At 48.4% G+C, this 26072-nt stretch overlaps 5 protein-coding genes, 3 long non-coding RNA genes and 1 pseudogene across 12 annotated transcripts; 4 read left to right on the top strand and 5 right to left on the bottom strand.

Moving 5' to 3' along the window:
* Positions 1–179: 179 nt before the first annotated feature.
* On the top strand, positions 180–3084 carry LOC136197866 (CMP-N-acetylneuraminate-beta-galactosamide-alpha-2,3-sialyltransferase 1-like). Its single transcript, XM_065987729.1, has 9 exons — positions 180–334; positions 770–939; positions 1021–1099; positions 1668–1809; positions 1880–1992; positions 2050–2249; positions 2348–2534; positions 2600–2716; positions 2779–3084. The coding sequence occupies exons 3-9, from the start codon at positions 1085–1087 to the stop codon at positions 2944–2946; spliced, it is 942 nt and encodes a 313-aa protein (XP_065843801.1). The 5' UTR covers positions 180–334; positions 770–939; positions 1021–1084; the 3' UTR covers positions 2947–3084.
* Positions 3085–3294: 210 nt separating this feature from the next.
* On the bottom strand, positions 3295–4696 carry LOC136197878 (uncharacterized). 2 transcript variants are annotated; one of them, XR_010672620.1, is made up of 4 exons: positions 4472–4696; positions 4288–4406; positions 3792–4229; positions 3295–3741 (listed from the first exon to the last, which is right to left on the bottom strand). It is a non-coding gene; the product is annotated as an uncharacterized lncRNA (long non-coding RNA). The 2 variants fall into 2 exon arrangements; XR_010672619.1 differs by having other exon boundaries at positions 3295–4229.
* An 860-nt stretch (positions 4697–5556) lies between these two features.
* Positions 5557–7557, top strand: LOC136197867 (CMP-N-acetylneuraminate-beta-galactosamide-alpha-2,3-sialyltransferase 1-like). The gene is made up of 6 exons (XM_065987730.1): positions 5557–6244; positions 6324–6436; positions 6494–6693; positions 6778–6964; positions 7030–7146; positions 7213–7557. The coding sequence occupies exons 1-6, from the start codon at positions 6223–6225 to the stop codon at positions 7378–7380; spliced, it is 807 nt and encodes a 268-aa protein (XP_065843802.1). The 5' UTR covers positions 5557–6222; the 3' UTR covers positions 7381–7557.
* On the top strand, positions 7549–10116 carry LOC136197858 (uncharacterized). The gene is made up of 20 exons (XM_065987719.1): positions 7549–7810; positions 7868–7888; positions 7936–7974; positions 8030–8098; positions 8151–8270; positions 8319–8342; positions 8398–8438; positions 8495–8553; positions 8608–8694; positions 8753–8826; positions 8878–8926; positions 8975–9054; positions 9104–9149; positions 9203–9231; positions 9304–9381; positions 9428–9493; positions 9547–9621; positions 9679–9711; positions 9765–9842; positions 9889–10116. The coding sequence occupies exons 1-20, from the start codon at positions 7562–7564 to the stop codon at positions 10012–10014; spliced, it is 1443 nt and encodes a 480-aa protein (XP_065843791.1). The 5' UTR covers positions 7549–7561; the 3' UTR covers positions 10015–10116.
* On the bottom strand, positions 8409–10832 carry LOC136197877 (uncharacterized). 3 transcript variants are annotated; one of them, XR_010672617.1, is made up of 10 exons: positions 10553–10832; positions 10380–10491; positions 10142–10235; positions 10016–10082; positions 9875–9959; positions 9758–9815; positions 9650–9697; positions 9420–9579; positions 9248–9366; positions 8409–9183 (listed from the first exon to the last, which is right to left on the bottom strand). It is a non-coding gene; the product is annotated as an uncharacterized lncRNA (long non-coding RNA). The 3 variants fall into 3 exon arrangements; XR_010672616.1 differs by having other exon boundaries at positions 9650–9815; XR_010672618.1 differs by lacking the exon at positions 10380–10491 and having other exon boundaries at positions 9650–9815.
* Positions 10833–11178: 346 nt separating this feature from the next.
* On the top strand, positions 11179–11812 carry LOC136197882 (uncharacterized). The gene is made up of 3 exons (XR_010672624.1): positions 11179–11361; positions 11419–11535; positions 11586–11812. It is a non-coding gene; the product is annotated as an uncharacterized lncRNA (long non-coding RNA).
* Positions 11813–12236: 424 nt separating this feature from the next.
* LOC136197838 (uncharacterized) lies at positions 12237–18814 on the bottom strand. Of its 2 annotated transcripts, none has more exons than XM_065987673.1 (8): positions 18618–18814; positions 18401–18481; positions 14628–18331; positions 14411–14564; positions 13908–14361; positions 13099–13846; positions 12731–13042; positions 12237–12671 (listed from the first exon to the last, which is right to left on the bottom strand). In XM_065987673.1, exons 3-8 carry the CDS (start codon positions 18166–18168, stop codon positions 12358–12360), a joined length of 5523 nt encoding a protein of 1840 aa, XP_065843745.1. In that variant the 5' UTR covers positions 18169–18331; positions 18401–18481; positions 18618–18814; the 3' UTR covers positions 12237–12357. The 2 variants fall into 2 exon arrangements, with proteins under 2 accessions (XP_065843745.1, XP_065843746.1); XM_065987674.1 differs by having other exon boundaries at positions 18401–18472.
* A 1187-nt stretch (positions 18815–20001) lies between these two features.
* LOC136198140 (platelet binding protein GspB-like) lies at positions 20002–24627 on the bottom strand. Its single transcript, XM_065988055.1, has 6 exons — positions 22422–24627; positions 22202–22355; positions 21699–22149; positions 20897–21644; positions 20532–20840; positions 20002–20477 (listed from the first exon to the last, which is right to left on the bottom strand). Exons 1-6 carry the CDS (start codon positions 24625–24627, stop codon positions 20164–20166), a joined length of 4182 nt encoding a protein of 1393 aa, XP_065844127.1. The 3' UTR covers positions 20002–20163.
* Positions 24628–24652: 25 nt separating this feature from the next.
* Positions 24653–25869, bottom strand: LOC136198139 (fibropellin-1 pseudogene; annotated as a pseudogene).
* Positions 25870–26072: the final 203 nt, after the last annotated feature.

The following is a 26072-nucleotide window of genomic DNA, read 5'->3' as shown; positions in this document are numbered from 1 at the left end:
TAGCAACAAACAGAGGAGCAGATTGCTGCAAGCGGCAGCGTTCGATTGAGAGCTGCAATCCAAGTCTTAGCTACCTAACGCGCGTTATAAATTTTTCTGCAGTTGTTTCAGGCAGCAGCTTCTTGTTCTTTCGCCTCAGTGCCTCAGAAAATATGCCCAAGCATAGTTTCGGAGAGCACTTTGGTCAAGGCAGCATACAAGCAAGGATTTGCAAATATCATTGCTTGATGCCTGATTTTAGCCTTGTTTTGTCTGCCTGGCAAGGACACTGGTTCACTTGACATAAGGTTAAATTGCGCAGTTGAAGAAAAAACAGAATAGAAGATTAAAGCACGTAAAAAGCAGCACGTGATTGTGTTTCCTTCATGAGCTCGTTCGCTACTCATCTTCTCGCTTGCTTTTTCCTCTCCGCGGCTCGAGCGGACGAGCTGAGCATTGATTTAAAACACCCTCCTTTTAGATTGCCCAGCTCCACATAAAATAATTCATGCAAATGAAACGACTGCATGGGGGTTCCGAACTTATTTCCTAGGGCGGTTATAATTAATTTGGAGGGAGGTGTTGTGAGTTTCATAAAACAAGTCTTTGCTAAATAAGAAATGGCAATATATAACGCTGGAACTCATTCCATTCACCGTGCAAGCCTAGCTGTAGGTCGACTCGTTTTTGTTGAGCTTGTGGAGAGACTTAGTAGTTATAACGCTTCCAAAAGAAGCGATCTGAGCACGGAGTGAAGCGATAACACAATGACATACTTTTCTGATTGCAGTCTCGCGGCGCGTGGCGACCAACGCGAACGATCGACCGATAAGTGACCAAACCGGGCTTCTAGCTCGGAGCAGCTTCGATTTTATATGCCGTTGCTTCGACTCAAGCAGTCACGAACTTGTGTCAGCAAACGGCGAGAGAACGTAGAAATCGAAAAGAAGCCGGCCTACGGTACAGTGAACCAGAGCAGTGAACCAGAGCCGTATATACGGCTCTGCAGTGAACGCCTCTGTGACGTGTATGTTTTTCTAGTATGTCACGCGTCGCGTGATCGACCATCGACCAATTAGGTTAAACGCGGTTGATATCTGCCGCGATGGATACCCTACAGGTCAGTCGCCGTCAGCGCGCGCGCGCGCAAGCGATTTAAAATAAGACAGGATAGGAAACTCCGGGTCACGTGATCGATTTTGTTGAAGCAAGGGTCGTTACGGGTGGCTACGTGTGGTAATGTACCATCTACTTTTCTTTCGAACAAAGCTCCAGTCGTTCCAACGGCACTCGTTCAAGACCGGTTTGAACGACTGGAGCATTCTACGAGGACATCGTTGGCATTCGGGTGAGCGTCAGTGCATATATAAAGTGGGGTTTTCGCGTTGAAGCCTCAAAGGGCTCGAAAGAAAAGTAAATGGTACAGAAACAACGACGCGTTTCAGCGATTAGACGCTTGGCGAATCAAATTACCCACTTCGATAGCCTAGCCGTACCTTCAGCACTTCGATCGATAAGATAGCTATTGGTAGAATGAACGTAGCGAAGAGAAAAAACGCCAAAAGAGCAGAAGCATACGGGTAACCACCCGTAACCAGAGATTGTACTCTTTTATATCTCTGCCGTAACCAGAGAACGAGAATCGATCACGTGACCCGGATTTTGGATCGAGTCTCCTTCGTGCGCAGAAAATGAAAACGCCTCTCCCAAGGAAGTTGTATCCTCTATCGGTCGGTTTTGTCTTGAGCCTGGCTGTTGTCTTCATCTACAATTACAAACTGACACTAAGAGAGCGTTCGTGCACGCGGTCAACTGAGACTTCGACGTGTGGTACGTGAGTCGAGAACAACGATATATCGCTATTGTACGTGTCTCGATCGGCCTGCACGCTATCTTCTAGGTCTCATTTTGACTCGTTCCAAATGGTTTTGCGATCGATACGATGCAGCGTTGAATGCCACTTGGTCTCGGAGCGATCGACCGGTATCGAAAGAATCCATTGAAGCGATACGGGTGCACTTGTCACGTAAACGAAAGAGTGGGCTTAACGTGCTCTTTGCGTTATTATAGAGCTCCAAATTCGGTCATTTCACAGACAGAAAATTTCTTCAGATTTCTCCAGGCGTTTTGAAAGCAGTTTCGAGTGTAGACATTTTCAGTCAGTGGAGAAAGGAGAAAGGAAGAATTTCGTGTGCTGTTGTCGGTAACTCGGATAACGTGATGGGATCTAACTACGGTTCCATTATTGATAGCCACGACGTCGTAATAAGGCAAGTGCATTCAGAAGTTATCTGCAATAATTATATATATGCAATATACATGTATATATATGTATGTATATGTATATATATTCTATGTATTGGTCTAGAATGAACTCGGCAATTACGAAGAAATATGAAGCAGATGTCGGCAAAAAGACGACGTTTCAAAGTCTCCATGGTCGCATAGCTAGATTCTATAAGAAGCCAAACAAATTGCTCGTTATACCTTCTGCACTGAAGTCAATTGAGTTTGCAGGAAGAGCATCGTCAGAACTTTCCATCAATCAATCCGATGTAAGCCGGGCCACACGCGACTTGAAACTGGCTAACCGACAAGGCAATGCGCTCACGCCTCACAGGTCTTTATAATTCATCCAGACGTGTATCGATGTACGAAAAGGTGGATGGCGGGCAATACAGCGGTTCCATCAAGCGGAGTCACTCTTCTAGTTTTCGCTGTTCATGTTTGCAACAAGGTATGCACAAGAAAGAAACAGCGGCTGCATGATGCACAGAAAAATCTGACTTCTTGACGTAGGTGAATGTGTTTGGGTATGGGCTCAACAAGGAAGGCAAATACAAACACTATTGGAGTATCAGAGAAGAAAGTAAACCAGGTGAAGTTCATAACTTGACGTCAGAAGTAGAACTTCGCCGGAAGCTCGAAGAGGAAGGAATAATTACAGTTTATTCAGGCGCTTCCTAACAACTAATTGCCGAGCGCGTGCGAAGCTCATAATAATTACGTACTGAGTAAATCGAGTTAGGAGGAGTACTGCGTTGTGTGTATTACGCTATAGCTATGACTTATGATTTGATGGTCTAATTGAATTGGTCATAGAAATCCTTGGATCCCTCTGATCTCTCTGCATGCATGCCATTGTGTCAGAAAGGACTGCTACTCAATCGACTTCTCTATGCATCGGGGCCGACAAACCTGGCAGGATATGACGTCAAATTTATTCTCTTGCCAGATTTTCGTGTAGACTCAAGTTCGTAGGTGACGTCACTGGCCTGGCAGGTAAATCAGGTAATAATTACGATCAGTAGGGCACATAGAGATGCTCCAAAAGCGTGCACAGTTAGGACACCTCTTCTACGAGAAAATGACGTACGACAAGCGAGTGCGTGCAAGAAAAAAACGATACCGTGGAATTGCACATAAATTTTACGTGTTTTTCTCACGCCAGCAGCAGCAAACAGAGGAGCCGATTGGCAGCGCTCGATTACTTAAGAGCTGCAATTCCGTCTTTGGAGGGTTCTTTGGAGCAACTCCCACTTAATTAATTAGCGCGCGTCATAAATTTTTCTGCAGTGTTTTCCAGGCTGCATCTTCACCTCATTGCCTCAGAAAATATGCTCAAGCATAGTTTCGGAGAGCACTTTGGTCAAGGCAGCATAGAAGCAAGGATTTGCAAATATCATTGCTTGATGCGTGATTTTAGCCTTGTTTTGTCTGCCTGGCAAGGAGACTGGTTCACTTGACATAAGTTTTGATGGTCTAAATAAATTGCACAGTTGAAGCAAAAATATAATAGAGGATTGAAGCACGTGAGCTTCCCAAAGCGGCACGCGATTGTGTTTCCTTCATGAGCTCGTTCGCTACTCATCTTCTCGCTTGCTTTTTCCACTCTGCGGCTCGAGCGGACCATTGATTTTAACAATGCAATCGGAACGACGGCTACGTCAGCTTCAATTTTGACTGGCATCTAAACAGTGAAGAGAGTCCCGCTTGGTACAATAGCAGCGTGCTTGTGCTTGACTTGAAAAAACCTGGCAAGTCAATTGTCGCCAGGTCATCTTCGAGTGGTACAATGAGTACTGCGTGAGTACATACTTCCACAGTCTTCCAAACTTATTTGCTAGGGCGGTTCAGAAGGAGACGTTGTGAGTTTCATAGAAGCCAAGTCTTTGAAAAATAAGAATTGACTATAGGCAATATATGGCGTTGGAACTCATTCACCATTTAGATCGACCCGTCGTACATGGCTGATGATTACATTACTATTAGGTAATAGGAGCACACTACTTTATTGAATAAACTTACATGTATCGTCGTCTGCTTCAGGCAGATGATTCATGACCTTTGGCCCGATTCTTCCACTCGTCCGTGGCTGATAGGCCCAGGTTATGGAGTTGAGCTTCCTATGGCTGAGATGAAGTCATCTAAATGACATCCTGTTTGAGTCTTGGACGAATTCTAATGGGAGCCAGCTAGCCACGCTTTCAACCTCTCGCAGAGCTCCAAAGCATCTTCTCTGCTGCTATAGCAACGACGAAGAAAGTGATGACGGCCGGCGCTCCCCACCAAATACCAGAAACGACAGGGCTGATTCGATGTCGTCTTTGTTTACCCAGTTCCTTCAGGGAGGCAGACACTTCGTTCTTCTCAATAAGAGCTTATTCTCGAGGCCTGCCAAACGCTTTTTGCAATGCAAAGCTATTGATCAACGAGCAACGGCACACGATTCGACAACAGTGGACGCGCGCTAACAAGCAAAAAGAGCAGGACAAAAAATAACATCAGCCAGAACATCAGCTTTCACGCAATCGTCTCACTTTAATTCGCTTTGAATTAAGTTTCAATTCGATTTTGCAACGAAGTTCTTGATAATTTTTTCGCGGTTCTTACCGAACTGCACGAATTTGCCGTTTCTGTACCACATCACCATTGAAGACTGCATGCTTCAAGTCGGGGTGAAGATCAAAATCGACCATGAGATAGTTAGCTTCAGACGCTTTTCGTTTTTTTGTGTAGCTGAGAAACAGAGATCGCCGTCAGAATTATCGATGGCGCTTCGAAGGCTTTCGTTTTTCTGCAGAAAGGGCACATCGAGTTGACGCAAGTAAAGATAGGCGTCTATCTTTTCCTGGACTTTGGGCTTCCATTCGTCGAGAAAAGACTGGATATTCTCGTGGGAACACGGAGACGATTTTTCAAAATCATCGAGCTCCGCTTGAATTGGTTTTTCGTCGCCCGTCTTCTTTGATCTGACGCTCAAGAGGGCAGCTTAATTGCAACGCGTGATCTTTCAATTTGATATCAGCAATCTCGATTTCGTCGTAAAATTCTTTAAATTTGCGGACGACGTCTGCATCGAGTACGTCGGAAACAGCATCGACATCTTTCCACGCCGACTACATCGAGCTTCCGAACTTATTTCCTAGGGCGGTTCAGAGGGAGGTGTTGCGAGTCTAATTCATAAAACAAGTCTTTGCAAAATAAGAAATAACTATGGGCAATACATATAGGTTATCACATGGCGTCGAGGGCGATACGGGATTCGCCTCTCCCTCGGGTGTCGGGATGATAAATCCTGAATCGCCCGAGAAAGCCGTGTGATAACCCACTTATATCCCGGTAGCGATATAAAACGCGATGCAAAGCGATCGGTGGTTGGTGTGGTGGTTCCCGTGGTGCAGTGCGTAGGTATGGGTGTTTGTATATACAAAGGTGGGTAGATATGGCGCGCGATCAGTGCCGGTAGAGTAGACGCCGGTTCAATTCCGCCTCGCTTCTTTTTTTCTTTTCTTTTTTTCCTTCTTCTTTTTTACTGTACGATCGACTTCCTCCTCTTTTTTAACGTTTTTAGACGTGCGCGTTTGCATGAACCGGCGCGAGTTTCGTTCGAGAAATTGGTGCGATATAACTTCGCGCATGCCACTCCACATCGCATGCTTAAAATCGCTTCGCTGTACGACTTAGAGTGTTAGCTCACTTCTACCGAACTCTCCGAACCCTCGCGGAGGATGTAGCAGATGTAGCGGGGTAAATCGCACGCAGGAACCCCTTTTCTCAGGCGCCGCATAGGTGCTATGTATTACTAGTATTACTACGTCACGCGTCTCGTGACCTTCGTGTGCAGACAATGAGAAAGCCTCTCCGAAGGAAGTTTTATCCTTTATCGGTCTGTTTTGTCCTGAGCCTGGCTGTTGTCTTCATATACAAACTGGCACTAAGAGAGCGTTGCGATCAACTGAAATGCTGCCACCTTCGACGTGTGGTACGTGAGTCAACGATACCGTATATCGCTCTACAACTAGACTGTACGTGTTTCAATCTGTCTGCACGCTATCTTCTAGGTCTCATTTTGACTCGTTCCAAATGGTTTTGCGATCGATGCGATGCAGCGCTGAATGCCACTTGGTCTCGGAGCGATCCACCGGTATCGAAAGAATCCATTGAAGCGATACGGGTGCAGTTGTCACGCAAACAAAAGGGCAGGCGTAATGTGCTCTTTCCGTTATTATAGAGCTCAAAAATTGGTCGTTTCACAGAAAGAAGATTTCGTCGCACTTCTCCAGGCGTTTTGAAAGCAGTTTCAAGTGCAGACATTTTCGGTCAGTGGAGAAAGGAGAAAGGAAGAATTTCGTGTGCTGTTGTCGGTAACTCGGATAACATGATTGGATCTAACTACGGTCCCATTATCGATAGCCACGACGTCGTAATAAGGCAAGTGCATTCAGAAGTGATATACATATGTGTGTGTGTATATATATGTATATATATATATATATATTCTATGTATTGGTCTAGAATGAACTCGGCAATTACGAAGAAATATGAAGCAGATGTCGGCAAAAAGACGACGTTTCAAAGTCTCCACGGTCGCATAGCTGAATTCTATAAGAAGCCAAACAAAGTGCTCGTTATACCTTCTGCACTGAAGTCAATTGAGTTTGCAGGAAGAGCATCGTCAGAACTTTCCATCAATCAATCCGATGTAAGCCGGGCTACGCGCGACTTGGAACTGGCTTACCGATAAGGCATTGCGCTCACGCCTCACAGATCTTTATAATTCATCCAGACGTGTATCAATGCACGAAAAGGTGGATGGCGGGCAATACAGCGGTTCCATCAAGCGGAGTCACTCTTCTAGTTTTCGCTGTTCATGTTTGCAACAAGGTATGCACAAGAAAGAAACAGCGGCTGCATGATTCACAGAAACATCTGACTTCTTAATTAACGTAGGTGAATGTGTTTGGGTATGGGCTCAACAAGGAAGGCAAATACAAACACTATTTCAGTAACAGAGAAGAAACTAGACCAGGTGGAGCTCATAATTTGACCTCAGAAATAGAACTTCGCCGGAAGCTCGAAGAGGAAGGAATAATTACAGTTTATTCAGGCACTTCATAACAAGTAATTGCCGAGCGCATGCGAGGCTCATAATAATTATATACCGAGGACATTCGAGTTAGGAGGAGTACTGCGTTGTGTGTATTACGCCATAGCTAATGACTTACGATTTGATGGTCCAATTAAATAGAGGATTGAAGCACGTGAGCTTCCCAAAGCGGCACGTGATTGTGTTTCCTTCATGAGCTCGTTCGCTACTCATCTTCTCGCTTGCTTTTTCCTCTCTGCGGCTCGAGCGGACGAGCTGAGCATTGATTTTAACAATGCAATCGGAATGACGAGCGATGGCTACGTCAGCTTCAATTTTGACTGGCATCTAAACAGTGAAGAGAGTCCCGCTTGGTACAATAGCAGCGTGCTTGTGCTTGATTTGAAAAATCCGCAGCTTGTATACCTGGCAAGTCAATTGTCGCCAGGTCATCTTCGAGTGGTACAATGAGTACTGCATGAGTACATACTTCCACAGTCTTCCAAACTTATTTGCTAGGGCGGTTCAGAAGGAGACGTTGTGAGTTTCATAGAAGTAAGTCTTTGAAAAATAAGGATTGACTATAGGCAATATATGACGTTGGAACTCATTCACCATGCAAGCCAGTAGGTCTATTCGTTTTTGTTGATTTTCCACAAGCACGTTTGCTCTGATAAAAAGGGGTTTTGTATGTCAATGGACAGATGGCACGAATTGGTTGAGTTCTGTCAGGCAGCTAAAATCAGACTGGTGGAGTTACATTATCCTAATTACTTCTAAACAAGAAATTATTTATTCCAAGGTTTTTGGATTAAATGCCATGTACGGACGAAAGAACAAAACTTCACATTTTGATTCCACGAATACTCAAGCTTTGTTGGAGTATACAGCCAAAAATAAACTTCCCGTGTACGGCTTCGAGGTACAGAGTCATATGCCCCGTGACCGTGCGTCAAATTCTCTTTCATAGTTTGGAAATGAGCTTCAGTCAAAAGTATGCACTTGCCGTACCGTACGCGGTTCTCAATTCATTAATTAAAATAAATTAGATCGACCCGTCGTACATGGCTGATGATTACATTACTATTAGGTACAGGAGCACGCTACTTATTTAAATAAACTTACATGTATTGTCGTCTGCTTCAGGCAGATGATTAATGAACTTTGGCCCGATTCTTCCACTCGTCCGTGGCTGATAGGCCCAGGTTGGAACAACATTTGGACTGAAAGAGAATATCACCTATGTGAAATTTCTTTAGACGAGAATCCAAATGAAGATTTTCTAAAGAAGTTGCTTCAAAAAGCCGGATACGCCATGAACGCTTCGACGTATCATATTTATCCTGGTAACGCCATAGTGTTTAGTTTGATTATGACTAAGTTGAAAGGTGTCTACGTGGTTAGGATACGGCCTTGATCCCCATTTGCCTCAACAAATCCTTACGTCTAGCTATCTTAACAAAGAAGGATCTCTAGCTGTATACTGAGCGCGTTTTTCAGATTTCCAAACACTTGGAGTGTTCACGTAGGCCAAACTAGGCAAAGATATAAATGAAACTGCTCCAAACGTTGAAGGATGTAGGACCTTATTTACAACTTATACTTAGCTAGATATTACTACTGAAGGGGTTGGAGAAACGGCAGCTGCATGGCATAGCGGTCGAAATGGAACGACAAACACTTTCCTGTCTGGATTCTGGTATTTGGTGAGTCAGACGAGCTCTTACGCTGATAGATATTATCGACTTGCTTTAGGACGCCTTGGCTTCTGTTGCATCTCAGAATCAAAAAGCGTTCTGCAGTAATTCTAAATTTCACCGGCTGTCATGTACCATCTAAAAAGTTTGTTAACAGGGCAGACTTTGGTGGGAGGCAACTACGAAGTATGCTCTTCTTTACCTGACACGAGCACGGAACTTCGTATCTCTTAGCCAATGTCGTTTCTACGTTTGTAGCTCCTAAACAAAAACACTACCGATCCGTATCCAGATTACTTCACTGCACTCTTGTTCAAACGCCTGATGGGGATGAAGGTACATAAGCGATTCGTTCGAAAATTGGTTTGGGATACCTGTTTAGTTTCTGCAAGTTAAAGCAAACATATCCGACGATCTTCGAGTATACGCAGCATGCAGTAATCCCGAAGTAAGAGTCAGTGCATTTCTTGTTTGAGATATTTCTATTGACTCTTTTGCAAGGCGGCTGAAGCTGGAGCTGTCACAACAGCTTTTCTAAATATCAACAATTCGACGTCATTCAGTTTTACAATAGCGGTCAGTTGAGTTGAATACTAATATTCACCCTATTTGATTCAACCCCTCTTTCACTAGGGTCTTTCTGGAGATCAAGCTGATCGAGAAGAGGTCGGATAGAATTTTGGTTTTCCTTTCACCATACAGCCTCCCTGACCTTCTAGTTTCATCTTTCTTCTGGAGAAGAGGGAACTCTACAATCTTCAACAGTTAAACTAAACAACAAGATTCTTCAGCTTCAGGTAATTTTTTATTGCAGTTTGCATAAACTGACCTAACTATTGAAAGGATGGCAAACTTCCCGACATGTCAGGCATGTCTCAATCAAGAGAGTCTCCAATTGTAGTCAAGCCCTTGACCTACGGTTACATATTGTTCAAAAACGCTAACGCCGCCGTCTGTTCCAAGAACTAACACTTTTTCTTTTGACGTATTGCTGGACAGATAATCTGCACGCTGGTTTTTTTCTGCTGTGTCTTTTCCTAGAAAGTAGTGTTTCGTTCCCTCTTCTCACGAGACTCCCTATCAATAGAGGCTCTACGTGCTATGGTTCGCTGATGAGTTTTTCAGAAGACTTCTGTTGGCGAGCATGCACGTTGAAAGATGTCAAGTCCGTCCACTGGCTGAACACGCAACTATAAAACAAGACAAGCAAAACAATTTAAATCCTAAGACGAAAGCAATTAAGCAGACATTTATTTAATCACTGAAGTCCCCCCCACATCAGTACTTGCCAAAATTCTATCTAGGCGTCTTGTACTTTTTTGCAGCCTCTATACCTCTGTGTGCAATGAGAAATTTACGTGTCACCATTCACAACTCGACCCCCCAATGGCTATTTATAGTTATTTCGTTTTCCACAACGTCTCGTTATCGACTCTCTCTCTCTCCCTGCTCAGACAATGGGCTTGTCTCTCCCAAGGAAGCTTTATCCTCTATCGGTCTGTTTCACCTTGAGCCTGGCCGTTGTCCTCATATACAAACTGACACTAAGAGAGTGTTCATCCGAGTCAAATCGTCCGCTAATCGATCTTTGGAAGTCGCCCGCCACGCCGCTGTCCGAAAATCGTTCGCGGTGTGGTGAGACAAGAACCACCGTGACGATATCGCTAGCTGTCTGCACGCTATCTAGGCCTCATTTTGACTCGCTCCAAATGGTTTTGCGATCGATACGATGCAGCTTTGAAGGCGACTTGGTCTCGGAGCGATCCACCGATATCGAAAGAATCCATTGAAGCGACACGGGTGCTAGTTGATATCACGCAATAGAAATACCAGGCGTAATTTGCTCATTGCGTTAATTATATAGAGCACAAAAATTGATCAATTCTCAGACAAAACATTTCTTCAGGCTTCTGTACGCGTTTTGAAAGCAGTTTCGAGTGTAGACATTTTTGGTCAGTGGAGAAAGGAGAAGGGAAGAATTTCGTGTGCTGTAGTCGGTAATTCCGATAACATGATTGGATCTAACTACGGTTACATTATCGATAGCCACGACGTCGTCATAAGGCAAGTGCATTCAGAAGTCATTTGCAATATGTATATATATTCTATATGTAATATTGGTCTAGAATGAACGACGCAATGACGAAGGGATATGAAGCAGATGTTGGCAAAAAGACGACGTTTCAAAGTCTCTACACTCGCATAGCAGCTAAAGTTTATCGCAAACCAAACAAAATACTCGTTATACCATCTGCACTGATGGAAATTGAGTTTGCGGGAAGAGCACGGTCAAAAATTTCCATTAAACAATCGGATGTAAGCCGGCACGCACAACTTGGCACTGGCTAACCGATAAAGCAAATGCGCTCACAGATCTTTATAATTCATCCGGACTTGTATCTATGTACGAAAAAGTGGATGGCGGGCAATACAAAGATTCCATCAAGCGGAGTCACTCTTCTAGTTTTGGCTGTTCACGTTTGCAACAAGGTAAGTATACAAAGAATAAAAACAACGTGATATCTGACTTCTAAACGTAGGTGAATGTGTTTGGGTATGGGCTCAACAAGGAAGGCAAATACAGACACTATTACAGTAACAAAGAAGAATCTCAACCAGGTACAACTCATAACTTGACGTCAGAATCAGAACTTCGCCGGAAGCTCGAAGAGGAAGGAATAATTACAGTTTATTCAGGCACTTCCTAACAACTAATTGCCAAGTGCGCGCGCGCGATCGAGGCTTATAATACAGAGGAAAATCGAGTAAGGAGGAGTACCGTATGTATGTGTCTAAGCTAACTACAGCTGCGACTTACGTTCAATTGAATTGGTCATAGAAATTCTTGGGTCCCTCTATGTGTCCATATCGGTATTGTGTCAGAAAAGGACTGCTACTCAATCGACTTCTCTATGAACCTGGCAGGATATGACGTCACATTTATTCTGATTTCTTGTAGACAGACTCAAGTTTGTAGGTGTCTTCACTGGCCCGGCAGGTGAGTGACGATCATTAGGAAACTCATGGACGATAAACAACACCGAGGGATTAGTCATAGAGCGTGGAATCGACTAGAAGACCTGACGAAACAAGCAGGACACCGCATATGATGGTCAGCAGTGAGACCCGCGTGCGAGAAAACGGTCACGGATGCACTAAAACGCGTGGCGCATCGCGTAGATACTCAAACGCTCACTCATAGACTTGAGATTTGCTGCAGACTGAGGGATTAGCCCCAGAGATCAGTGAAAGACAGAAAAGCGCATGCGTGTAGAACAAAAAGACAAATCCTGTGGCGACAAAGCCTGTGCACTATGGCTTGCATTTGACGGCTGCACTCCGACGCTGAACGTCGTACAAAGCATCGCCGTATCCAGAATGGCGACATTTATTCAGAGAAGCTTCCAGTCCCGTGCACTGAACGCGATCAAGCCAAACGATGCTCGGACCGGCCGAAAACGATTGATAGTAGACCAGTTCTGCACCCTCTGCATACCCCAATTGACGGCAGACAACGTCACCATCATCTTCGTCCCAAAGCAGATAACCCACCGAGCCCCAGACGCCTTGATGAAAGACTTCGACTCGGCCTTCACGAGCACTAGGTCCATCAACAAGGCGAACAGCTACAAAAGAAAGCACACTAATTATATGACATTATTTCTGTTGGAAACTGCATACGTACAGTCGAGGCAAGAGACGTAAAGATCATTCGTCGAGTCGTCGCACGATGCTGTGTCCCACTCGACTCCTCTGCAATCGATTGCCTTTCTCGCACTGGAAAGGCATCCCACGTACGTCGTTTCTAAAATGGGTTTCGACGTAGACGATTGACTGACTCCGAGAGCCGAAGGACCAAAACCGGCTGCTTCGCACGCTTCTGAATGATGACGTTTTCCCCAATTTCGTGCGCCGCACACGGGACCCCACACTTTCTGGGCAGCGTTGTACACATGAAGGTAACCGGAAGAGTCCCCAATAGTAGATAGCCTAACACCTAACAAACCAAATAATATAACACGTGTATAAAGCGTGACGACAAGTGCTCCTTGCCTGGATCGCACACCACTTGGGCGTACCCGTAGTAAGGACAAAAGCCGGCTGCTGCATTAGTGAAAACGTCGACGTGATCGTGCGAGCAGTCTTGAAGCAGTTCTTCGTTTCCAGTACAGTCGAAACTCGTCGCGAGATTATCATTCGACTCGTACGTCCACTCCGAATCGTTGTACGCTTTGCCGCCGGAAAAGCCGAGCTGACCGCAAACGACCTCGGCGTCGTCGTCGTCCCAATTGTCGTCACAGACGGCGTGCCACGTGCCGTCGCAAAGAACTTCGACTCGACCTTCGAATTGATTCGGACCGGAAGCGAGACGAACGCCGGGCGTTTTTCCGCGACGAATGCACGTGTCGAGTTGAGAAGCATCGAGGGAGTCGCTGAGAAAGCCGCACTGGGCGTCAAATTCCTGCTGTTGGACTTGACTGTCCGTCAAAGCGCTGCCATTGAGAAGGGCAGAATGAATTTGATCCGCATCGGTCGAGTCCGAGCGTCGGCGCCGGTCGACGTGAAATATCGATCCGGACGAGTCGTACGTGTATCCGAGGTCGGTGATTTTGAGCAAGTTGACGGGACGAATCCAGTCCGGCTTGGACAAGAGAGGCCTGTTCGTACCGGGGTAGACGGCGGTCAGATGTCGCATTGGCGTACGAAGATTGTACACTTCGCCTGCGACCGGATAGTTTTCAGGGCCTTCGCCCCACTGCTTTTGCCAATCAAACCAGAGAAGATCGATGAAGCAATGATGCTTAGAAGAAGAAAAAAAGACAACATTAAAAGAACAATATCGAAAGGTTTTCTTTTCTTACGAAGTAAAAGACAGGATCGAGGGGTGATACAGCCGTTGCCATGTTCGCTTCCAATCCACCAAAACGAACGTGCAAGGTGTTGTGACGACCGCCGCCTCCTTCCGTTATTCGACGAAATAACGAGTAGGGATAAAGAAACTCGCGATCGGCGTCTAATGCCGACTGGGACACTTGAGACGAACCCGGGCTAGGCGTTATCATATTTCGCGTAATGCATTCGGAGGGATCCGGGTGCCAGACGGATTTTCTAAAGTCGCCTGTATTGACGCAAAAGCCGTCCGTCGAAACGCCGTTCTGTGCACCGCCGAGATCGTCCCATATCTTCGACGTCTTGACGTCTTCGCTCGTCCAGTTCCAATAGGGAAGGCGTAAGGCGTCGTCGTTCTGGGCGATTTGCAGAGCGCGTTCGATCATGAGAAGAAAGGCGCGATGCCACGGAAGAAACCCGGCGCCACTAGGAAACAACATGAAAGCAATATTGAATAATATAAATTTTTCTTTACCTGTGAGAAGCTCCGAATCTTCGAAACGTTTGAGCATGAAGGGCTGCCATGTCGTTGATGACACCGTCTTTTTTCAGCTTCTTGAAACCGTCTTTAATAGAATTCCAGTCTTCAGGTCGATTCTTTGCCAAGTCCGTTAAATCGCAACGAGCTTCTAAACAAGGGCAAACAAAATATATGTAACAAAGACCGTGTGAAGAAACTCTATTACGCATACTTGAGCCGAAGTAATCGACGATGTCTTCCATATCGTCAAAACTATTCAACACTAAGACGTGATCGTCGCTAGTGGCGATGTCTCTCAGCTCCTGTTGACTCGACACCGATCTGAAGTTTGCAACTCCCATAGCAATAACGGTGGCGTCCGCTTTCAGTACTGCCGCGGAAAACTTTGGATCTCCGCCCAAGTTGGAGTGCCCGTCGCTCAGAACAAAGACAATCTTCTTGGCTCCGACTCTTGCTCCTCTATTGACGTCGTGCAAAAGCGTGTGAGCGATATCTAAGGCTACTTTAGTATTCGTAGCCCAACCGCCTACATAGGCAATAGACATAACGGCCGCTTTGAGATCTGCTCGAGGAGTCGCTCCTATCGAATGGGCGTCAAAATCAAACTCTATTTTGAGATGATGCGCGTAGGTGATGACGGCGACGCGGATGCAAGCGTGGCATCCAATGGTCAGAGCGTGGTCGATAATTCTGCTCACGAAAGTCTTTTGTTTCACGAAATCACCGAAAGGAATGCTGCCGGAATTGTCCATAACAAATAGGAGATCGATGTCTTTGTTGACGTCGCTGCAATGCAGCAAAGAGATTTTGAAGTACGAGAAGAAATACACGTTTAGCTTTCCGGCGTTAACTGCAACGTTGTCGATAATGGAAACACTGCTGCGACTGAAGCTGAAAGCAGCCGCAGCGGCTGCTGTAAGAGACGCAGCAGACGCTGTGGAAGACGCTGCTGTCGAGATTGTTGCAGCCAGTTTGGCTGTCACCGATGCAATCACCGCAACCTCCGTTCCCGCCGAAACCGTTGTAGATGTCGCTACCTTTGTTGGGCCACAGTTTCCGACAGCGACGGCCGTAGCCGATGCTGTTGCTGCAGCCAGCGCTGATGCAGATGCTTCCACTAACACAGCCGCAGCTGCCGTAGCTTCTGCCGATGCCGATGCAGACGCCGTAGCTGCTACTGTAACTGACGCCGCTGCCGTAGCGGAAGCCGTAGCCGCCGCCGTTGCTGCTGCTATAGCCGCTGCTGCAGCTTTGACCGCCGTGATAACGACTGTGGTGCAGCCTACATAGCTGCCGACCACAACAACGTCTGCCGCCGCTATAGCCGCCGCGAAAGCCCTTGCGGATGCCGTAGCCGACGCAAACGCTGCGGCTGAAGCTGCTGCCGCCGCTGAAGCGGCTGCCGAAGCACATGCGGACGCAGTGGAAATCGCTAATGCTGTTGCTTTCACTGATGCAGTAGCAGACGCCGCTGCACTGGCCGATGCGGTAGCGACCGCAGTACAATCATCGTCGGAGATCCCTACAGCTGCTTCCAATACTATTGTCACTGCAGTAGACACGGAAGCTCCTGTAAATGCCGAAGCAGATACTAGAGCCGTAGCGCTAGCTCCCGCTGAAGCTGCTGCCTTAGCCACGGCCGTAGCCTCCGCTGCGGCATTAGCACCCGCTTCCGCCGCTGCTTTAGCAAAAGCTACGGCTTTGAGTGCGCGTGTCACGACAATGACGGTGCCTTCACAGTAACCGTAGCCGTAGCCGTACGTGTAGCAATAGCCGTAACCGCCTCCTGCTACGGCGACAGCTTCCGCGGCCGCCACTGCCGCTGCCGCTGCTGCTGCTTCTGCCGCTGCCGCTGCCTTGGCTACTGCTGTGGCTACTGCTGTAGCCTCTGCCGCTGCAAAGGCTGCTGCGTCGGCAACTGCTAGTGCCTCTGCTATCGCCGAAGATGAAACTGAAATCGCTGCCGAAGCTTCCGCCGAACAACCGCCGCTCTGCGCTATAGCATCCGACGCTGCTGTTGCTGCGGCTTGAGCTTCTGCTCTTGCATTAGCCACTGCACAGGAAGCTGCGAAAGCCGTAGCACTAGCTGAAGCCGATGCTGTTGCCGCCGAACGTGCTGCCGCTGCCGCTGATGCTGCTGCTATCGCAGTGGCTTTTGCCTTCGCAATTGCGACTGCTATCGCTGTTACTGTCACCGTACAGCCACAGCGACAATTGCCGCCTGCCGCAGCCGTTACTTGCACTGCAGCCGCTGCTGCAGCCGCCGCCGTTGCAGATGCAGCCGCAGCCGCTGTCGCTGTTGCCGTCGCAGTTGCCGTCGCTGCAGCCGTTGCCGTAGCTGTAGCCGTCGCCGTTACCGCGGCAGCGGCCGTCGCCGTCGCCAACGCTGTGGTAACCGCCGCACCCGATGCTGTAGCCGTAGCTGTACAGTTGCAGCCCTCGCAGCCAAAAGGCGTTGGAGTAGTGGTTGGCGTTGGCGTTGGCGTAGGGGTCGGACAGTCGCAAATATATCCGGATAGTTGATCGATGCACGTGCAGCCGTACTGACAAGGCCAAGAGGCGCACTCGTCGATATCAGTCTCGCAATTGTTGCCAGTGTGACTCTGAGGACACTGGCAAGTATATCCGGCTAGATGATCAATGCACGTGCCGCCGTTCTGACACGGAAACGAAGCACACTCGTCGATATTCGTCTCGCAATGGATGCCTGTATGACTCTGAGGACACTGGCAAGTATATCCGGCGAGATCATCAATGCACGTGCCACCGTTCTGACACGGAAACGAAGCACACTCGTCGATATTCGTCTCGCAATGGATGCCTGTATGACTCTGAGGACACTGGCAAGTATATCCGGCGAGATCATCAATGCACGTGCCACCGTTCTGACACGGAAACGAAGCACACTCGTCGATATTCGTCTCGCAATTGATGCCTGTATAACCGAGAGGACACTGGCAAACATAACTGCCTTGTTGATTAATGCATATGCCGCCGTTCTGACAAGGAAATGAACCACACCCGTTAATTTCTCTCTCGCAATTGATGCCCGTATGAGTGAGAGGACACTGGCAAACATAACTGCCTTGTTGATTGATGCATATGCCACCGTTCTGACAAGGAAATGAACCACACCCGTTGATTTCTCTCTCGCAATTGATGCCCGTATGAGTGAGAGGACACTGGCAAACATAACTGCCTTGTTGATCGCTGCACGTGCCGCCGTTCTGACAAGGCTGCGAAGCGCAGACGTTGATATTCGTCTCGCAATGGATGCCGAAGTGACCCGAAGTACACTCACAAAAATAACCGTTCACTTGATCAATGCAATTGGCGCCGTTTAGACACGGATCCGAATCGCACTCGTCGACATCTATCTCGCAATTAGGGCCTATATAACCGAGAAGACAGTCGCAAACGTATCCGCCTAGTCGATCGTTGCACGCAGCGCCGTTTAGACACGGATCCGAATCGCACTCGTTGACGACAATTAGAGGATCGCTTGTTGAAGGCGCAACGGTGTCGCCACTCGAAGGAGTAGTAGTACTCGGCGTGGAAGGAGAAACGGTGTCGCCACTTGAAGGAGAGCTCGTTGAAGGCGAAACGCGGCCGCCGTCGTCGCCGCCGCCGCCGCCGCCGCCGCTCGATGAAGACGCAACGGTGCCGTCAGTTGGAGGAGTGCTCGTCGAAGGCACGCAGGAGAAGGTGAATTCTCCAGTCAAGACTAGCAGAAGAAGCGTTCGAACATTCATTGCCAGGACGAGTAGTCGAAGTGAACATCGAAAGACGACAGGCTTGAATTTAAGCGACTGAGACGCAAACCCTTTACGGGATGCGTGAATTCAATTGGTAATGCTGGGTGACTATTTCGAGGTAGAAGCACACAGGTTCACACGCCTTCGGTGGCTGCTTTCGCTAAAAACAGCAATATCTATTAATTATGTAGCAGACATTTTCGAGTTGTCGAGACAACCACGTCCTTACGCTATTGCATTAGGCATACGTCGAGGCGTGCATAGAACTTCATCGTTTCTACGCCACGAATTCGCTGATCACCTATGTAAACTATGATCTTTCACAAATGTCATTCTGATGTTAGACCAGGGATACTAGATACTAGTATCCCTGGATAGATACTAGTATCTAGTATCCCTGGTTAGACTTTGGTTGGACTTCGGTTGGCGCATAGATGAACTCTTACATCTATGGTTGGCGTATATATAAACCATCCGGATGTACGTCTGAGTGTAAACCACCAGTCCAAAAATACATTAGCAAGGGATGTCATGGCAAAAATAAACCGGACCTCTCCTGATTGACCACGGTCCTACCAAAAATGAACTGGGTCAAGAAGGAGTCGGTATCTTCGCCGCGTGCTTCTGGCTTCCTTAATTAATTAATTGGAAACCATCAAACGCAGACGTCCTTACGCCGGGTCTCTTTAAAAAGACCGGATCATGGCTTGGTTGCCAAAAAATAGGCCGCCAGACTGTTTTGGACAGCGGACTATTTTTGGCGTGGCACATCGATCATCAAAGGTGGTCATCTGACTCTATATCTACTGTGAGCTCTCCTTGCCTTTTAGTCCGAGCATAAAAGAGAGAAGCGGTCTAAGAGAGTTGGACGAAAAGTCGCGTCGCCGCGTTCGCGAGAGCTGCGTCGTATATGCAGGTTCTCGCGCTGCGCGTCTTTCGGTCTCCTTTAGAATTTCGTTGACTGTCGATCTTTGGGCGCAGAGCAGCTCTTTCAAAACTCCGGGTGTCCGCACGATCATTGATCACGCTTCAGATTGAGACCGGACCGTCCCAAATGCGAGCAAGAGTCTACGAGCAAACCGAAGCAAACCGATCGCTCAAGGCTTATGAGCATGCGCGCTCTACGGTACAAAATGTCAATATCCACATAAAAATGAGCTCATAAATTGACGTGGCAATTTCAAGCATTTTACAAAAACACGTAATTGTATCATGTAAGACTCATACGACTGGGAAAAAAAAAGAACTCGATTACATGACTGAATTTTCACAGCGACCTGCTACATCTCGAATATTCAATTAACAATAGACTACTGAAGTATATTTGCCATTTTAAAACGTAGGACTCTGTCATACTATGTCTATCACTATCCAAAAACTTTCTTATACTGTAGATCATTTAATTGGCTATTGATGCTGGAAATCAATGAAGGACATCTGAAACTTAAACGAATATAGTAGAGATGTAAAGGCGGTAAAACAGAAGCAACAGATGCAGCAAGTGAGTCTACGCACCTACTGTACTGATCATATAAAATTTAGACTTGCCGTTCAGCAACTTGACTACCTCCTGTTTGTCAATCAGCCTTTTCTGACCCTGTTCCATGAACCAGTTCATTTCATTGACTCCGCTCGTCCCCAATTTCTCAGTTGAGGTATGATAGACTGAACCGATAAGAGAAAAACAACGACACATTTGTTGGCAGAATTTCAGATGGAAGGCGGAGCCCAAAAGCAAGCCGCACCTCCTCATAAAGAGGTATTCTACGTCAGTTTGATTTTGAAGAATGTCGAAAAGCAGGCTTGTTTCTCAGCAAACGTGAGGTCCCACCATGCAAAACGCGGTGTAAACAACATGAAATCAGATATCGGACATTTGCTGCCATGCGAAAGAGGACTCAAGAGCATCAGCAAGAGAAAAAAATGGGTTCAGAAAAGCCGCGCATGCTACTGTGGAGAAATCCTGTGTCGATATATTGCCAAGCCTGTGCACTATGGCTTGCATGTCACGGCTGCATTCCGACGCTGAACGTCGTACGAAGCCTCGCCGTATCCAGAATGACGACATTTGTTCAGAGAACTTTCTTGTCCCGTGCACTGAACGCGATCAAGCCAAACGATGCTCGGTCCGGCCGAAAACGATTGATAGTAGACTAGTTCTGCACCCTCTGCATACCCCAATTGACGGCAGACAACGTCACCATCAGCTTCGTCCCACAGCAGATAGCCCACCGAGCCCCAGACGCCTTGATGAAAGACTTCGACACGGCCTTCATTAGCACTAGGTCCATCAGACAGGCGAACAGCTAGAAAGAAAGCACACTAAGTATATGACATTATCTGCGTTGGAAACTGCATACAGTTGAGGCAAGAGACGTAAAGATCATTCGCCGAGTCGTCGCACGATTCTGTGTCCCACTCGACTCCTCGGCAATCGATTGCCTTTCTTGCGCTAGTAAGGCATCCGACAAACGTCGTTTCTAAAACGGGTTTGGACGTAGATGATTGGTCGACTCCGGGAACCGAAGGACCAAAACCGGCTGCTTCACACGCTTCAGAATGATGACGTTTTCCCCAATTTCGTGCGCCGCACACGGGGCCCCAGACTTTCAGAGCGGCGTTGTAAACTTGAAGGTAGCCGGAAGAGTCCCCAGTAGATAGCCTAACACCTATCAAACCAAACAATGTCATATACGTGTATAAAGGTTAACGACGATTGCCTTGCCTGGATCGCAAACGACTTGGGCGTACCCGTAGTACGGACAATAGCCGGCTGCTGAATTAGAAAAAACGTTGACGACAGCATGCGAGCAGTCTTGAAGGAGTTCTTCGTTTCCAGAACAGTCGAAACTCGTCGCGAGATTCTCATTCGCCTCGTACTTCAACACCGAATCGTTGTACGCGTTGCCGCCGGAAAAGCCGAGCTGAGCGCAAACGACTTCGGCGTCTTTGCCGTCCCAATTGTCGTCGCAGACGGCGTGCCACGTTCCGTCTAGGAGAACCTCGACCCGACCTTCGAATCGATTCGGACCGAAAGCGAGACGAACTCCGGGCGTCGCTCCGCGACGAACGCACGTCTCGAGTTGAGAAGCGCTCAGGGAATCGCTGAGAAAGCTGCACTGAGCGTCAAAATCCTTCTGTTCGACTTGACTGCCCTTCAAAGCGATGCCATTGAGAAGAGAAGAATGAATTTGATCCGCATCGGTCGATACCGCGCGTCGGCGGCGGTCGACGTGAGAAATCGATCCGGACGAGTCGTACGTGTATCCGAGGTCGGTGACTTTGAGCAAGTTGACGGGACGAGTCCAGTCCGGCTTGGACAAGAGGGGACTGTTTGTACCGGGGTAGACCGATGTCAGATGCTGCATTGACGTATGAAGATTGTACACTTCGCCTTCGACAGGATAATTTTCAGGGCCTTCGCCCCAGCGCTGCTGCCAATCTGACCAGAGAAGATCGATGAAGCAGTGATGCTTAGAAAAAAAGGAACGATTACTGGCACAGTACCAAAAGCAAGGTTTTCTTACAAAGTAAAAGACGGGATCGAGGGGAGATACAGCCGTTCGCATATGGGATTCTCTACCAAAGCGAACGTGTAAGGTGTTGTGACGCCCGCCGCCTCCTTCTGTTATTCGACGGAATAAAGAGAAGGGGTAAAGAAAATCGCGATCGGCGTCTAGTGCCGACTGGGACACTTGAGATGAACCCGGGCTAGGCATAATCATATTCCGCGTAATGCACTCGGAGGGATCCGCGTGCCACACGAATTTTCTAAAGTCGCCCGTATTGACGCAAAAGCCGTCTGCAGGGTCCCCGTTCTGTTCGCCGCCGAGATGATCCCATATCTTCGACGTCTTGACGTCCTCGCTCGTCCAGTTCCAGTAGGGAAGGCGCAAGGCGTCGTCGTTCTGGGCGATTTGCAGGGCGCGCTCGATCATGAGAAGATAGGCGCGATGCCACGGAAGAAATCCGGCGCCACTAGAGAATAACTTGAAAGCAATTATTAACGACTAATGCGACTTTTCTTTACTTGTGAGCAGATCCAAATATTTGAAATGTTTGAGCATGAAGGGCTGCCATGTCGTTGATGACGCTATTATTTTTCAGCTTCTTGAAACCGTCTTTAATAGAAATCCAGTCTTCAGGTCGATTCTCTGCCAAGTCGATTAGATCGCAACGAGCTTCTAAAAACAAGGAAAAGACCAAATCTGTCTAGCAGAGGCAGTAAAGAAAAATCATTATACGCATACTTGGGCCAAAGTAATCAACGATGTCTTGCAAATCGTCAAATCTATTCAGCACTAAGACGTGGTCGTCGCTAGTGGCGATGTCTTTTAGCTCTTGTTGACTCGATGCCGATCTGAAGTTTGCAACTCCCATAGAAAAAACGGTGGCGCCTGCTTTCAGTACTGCCGCCGAAGCCTTCGGATCTCCCCTGTTCGACTGTCCGTCGCTCAGAACAAAGACTATCTTCGTGGCTCCCACTCTGGCTCCTCTACTGACGTCGTGTAGAAGCGAGTGAGCGATCTCTAAGGCTGCTCTAGTATCCGTAGCCCACCAGCCTACATAGTCAATAGACAAAACGGCAGCTTTTAGAGTTGCTCGAGGAGTCGCCCCTATCGAGTGGTCGTCAAAATCGAACTCTATTTTGTAATGATGCGCGTAGGTGATGACAGCGACGCGAACGGAAGCGTGGCATCCAACGGTCAGAGCGTGGTCAATAGTTCTGCTAGCAAAAGTCTTTTGTTTCACAAAATCATCAAAAGAAATGCTGCCGGAATTATCCATTACGAGCAGGAGATCGATGTTTCTGTTGATGTCGCTGCAATGCAGCAAAGAGATTTTGAAGAACGAAAAGAAATAAACGTTCAACTTTCTGGCGGTAACTGCAACGCTGTAGGTAATGATAATGCTGGTTTGACTAGAGCTGAAAGCAGCCGCGGCGACTGCTGTAACAGACGCCGCAGACGCCGTAAAAGTTGCTGCTGTTGCGATTGCAGCAGCCGCTTTGACTGTCACTGCTGCGATCACTGCAACCTCCGTTCCCGCAGCAACAGTTGTAGATGTTGCTATAATAGCTGGGCCACAGTTTCCAACAGCTACAGTCGTAGCCGACGCTGTTGCTGCAGCCTGCGCTGATGCAGACGCTGTTACTAGCACAGTCGCAGCTGCCCTAGCTTCTGCCAATGCAGACGCTGACGCCGTAGCCGCTGTTGTAACTGACGCCGTTGCCGTAGCTGAAGCCTCAGCTGCCGCCGTTGCTGCTGCTAGAGCCGCTGCTGCAGCTTTGACCGCCGTGGTAACGACTGACGTGCAACCTACATAGCCGCCTGCCGCTACGACGTCCGCCGCTGCTGTTGCCGCCGAAAACGCACTCGAGGATGCCGCAGCCGATGAAAATGCTGCGGTTGAAGCTTCTGCCGCCGCTGAAGTCGCTGCTGCAGCACATGCAGCTGCAGCAGCTATTGCTAATGCTGTTGCCTCTGCTGATGCAGTAGCAGACGCCGATGCATCGGCCGATGCTGTAGCTACAGCAGTGCACCTGTCGTCGGAGATCTCTACCGCGGCTTTTAATACAAATGTTACCGCAGCGGACACAGAAGATCCCGTCGATATCGTCGCAGATACTAGAGCCGTAGCGCTAGCTCCCGCTGCTGCTGCTGCCGTAGCAACGGTCTTCGCCTCCGCTGCAGCATCAGTACCCGCTTCTGCCGATGCTTTAGCCAACGCTACGGCGTTAAGTATGCGTGACACGACAACGGCGGTACCTTTACAGTAACCGTAGCCGTAGCAGTAAGTGTAGCAATAGCCGTAACCGCCTCCTGCTACGGCAACAGCTTCCGCAGCGGCAGCGGCGGCAGCGACTGCTGCGGCTTCTGCCGCTGCCGCTGCCTTGGCTACTGTTTCGGCTACCGCTTCAGCCTCTGCCGCTGCAAAGGCTGCTGCGTAAGCAACTGCTAGTGATTCGGCTATGGCGGAAGATGAAACTGAAACCGCTGCTATAGCTTCCGCCGAACAACCGCCGCTCAGCGCTATAGCTTCAGACGCTGCTGTCGCTGCTGCTTGAGCCTCTGCTCTTGCATCGGCCACAGAACGTGAAGCTGTGAAAGCCCTAGCACTAGCTGAACTTGCGGCCAATGCCGCTGAACGTGCTGCCGCTGCCGCTGATGCTGCTGCTATTGCGGTGGATTTTGCCTTCGCGATAGCTACTGATATTGCTTTTATTGTCACTGTACAGCCACAGTGACAATTGCTCCCTGCCGCAGCCGTTACTTGCACAGCAGCCGCTGCTGCAGCTCCCGCTGCTGCAGACGCAGCCGCCGCCGCAGTCGCTGTTGCCGTTGCAGTTGCCGTAGCTGCAGCCGTAGCCGTCGCCGTTGCCGTTGCCGTTACCGCGGCTGCCGCAGTCACAGTTGCCAGCGCTGTCGTAACCGCCGCACCCGTTGCTGTAGCCATAGCTGTACAGTTGCAGCCTTCGCAGCTAAAAGGTGGAGTGGGGCTTGCGGTTGGCGTTGGAATAGAGCCAGTTGTTGACGCTGGAGTAGGGCTTGCCGTTGGTGAAGGGACAGTCGTCAACGTTGGAGTAGGACTTGCCACTGGAGTAAGGCCAGTCGTCGACGTTGGAATAGGGCTTGCCGTTGGCGTTGGAGTAGGGCCTCTCCTTGACGCTGGAGTAGAGCTTGTCGTTGACGTTGGAATAGGGCTTGCCGTTAAGACATCCGCGACATGTGCCTCGCAATTGATGCCTGTGAGAAGGAGATGACACAGGCAAACATAACGGCCTCGTTGATCAAGGCACGTGCCGCCGTTCTGACAAGGCGACGAAGCGCACTCGTCGATATCTGTCTCGCAATGGCTTCCCGTATGACTGAGAGGGCACGTGCAAACATATCCGAACACCAGCTCGTTGCACGTGCCGCCGTTCTGACAAGGCTGCGAAGTGCAGTGGTTGATAGTTGACTCGCAATTGACGCCGTAAAAACCGAAAAAACATTCGCATAAATATCCGGCTACTCGATCAACGCACGTGCCGCCGTTCTGACAAGGCGACGACTCGCACTCGTTGATATTCGTCTCGCAACGGATACCGTGAAAACCGAAAGGACACTCGCAGACATAACTGCCACGTCGATCAATGCACGTGCCGCCGTTAAGACAAGGCGACGAAGCGCACTCGTCGATGTCCGTTTCGCAATTGCTTCCCGTATAACCGAATGTACACTCGCACTGACATCGCCCGACGCGCGTGCCGCCGTTCAGACAAGAATCTACGCAGTGGTGGATAGTTGCCTCGCAATTGATGCCGTAATAACCGAAAAAACACTCGCAAAAATATCCGTTTACTTGATCGATGCACGTGCCGCCGTTCTGACAAGGCGACGAAGCGCACTCGTCGACGTCACTCGCGCAATTGATGCCCGTATGACCGGGAAGACACACGCAAGCATATCTACCTTGTTCTTGATCGATGCACGTGCCGCCGTTCCGACAAGGCGACGAAGCGCACTCGTCGACGTCAATCTCGCAATGCTTGCCGCGGTAACCGAATCTACATTCGCATCTGTATCGACCACGTATTTTGTTGCACGTTCCGCCGTTTTGACACGGCGACGACGCGCACTGGTCGGCGAAAGAGGAAGTGCACGAAAAGGCGAACGTCAAAATCGAGACGCGCAGAGCAAAAGATCGAAGATTCATTGGCCAGCCACCGCGCGTATACGTAGTCGAAGTGAACGTAGAAGGAAGAATGCCTTGAATATAACAGCGACTGAGGCAAACCCTTTTACGGGATGCGCAAATGCAATTTGTCTATGCGGGGCAACTATTTCCGGGTAAAGGCACATAGTTTCACACTTTTGGTGGCTGCTCTATCAATTAGAAGCATATCGAAAATTGGATTG

Source organism: Oscarella lobularis, chromosome 18 (genome assembly GCF_947507565.1).
Source record: "Oscarella lobularis chromosome 18, ooOscLobu1.1, whole genome shotgun sequence".
Taxonomy (NCBI): domain Eukaryota; kingdom Metazoa; phylum Porifera; class Homoscleromorpha; order Homosclerophorida; family Oscarellidae; genus Oscarella; species Oscarella lobularis.
Note: the sequence above shows the minus strand (reverse complement) of the source record. Positions and strands in the feature narration are given on the sequence as shown.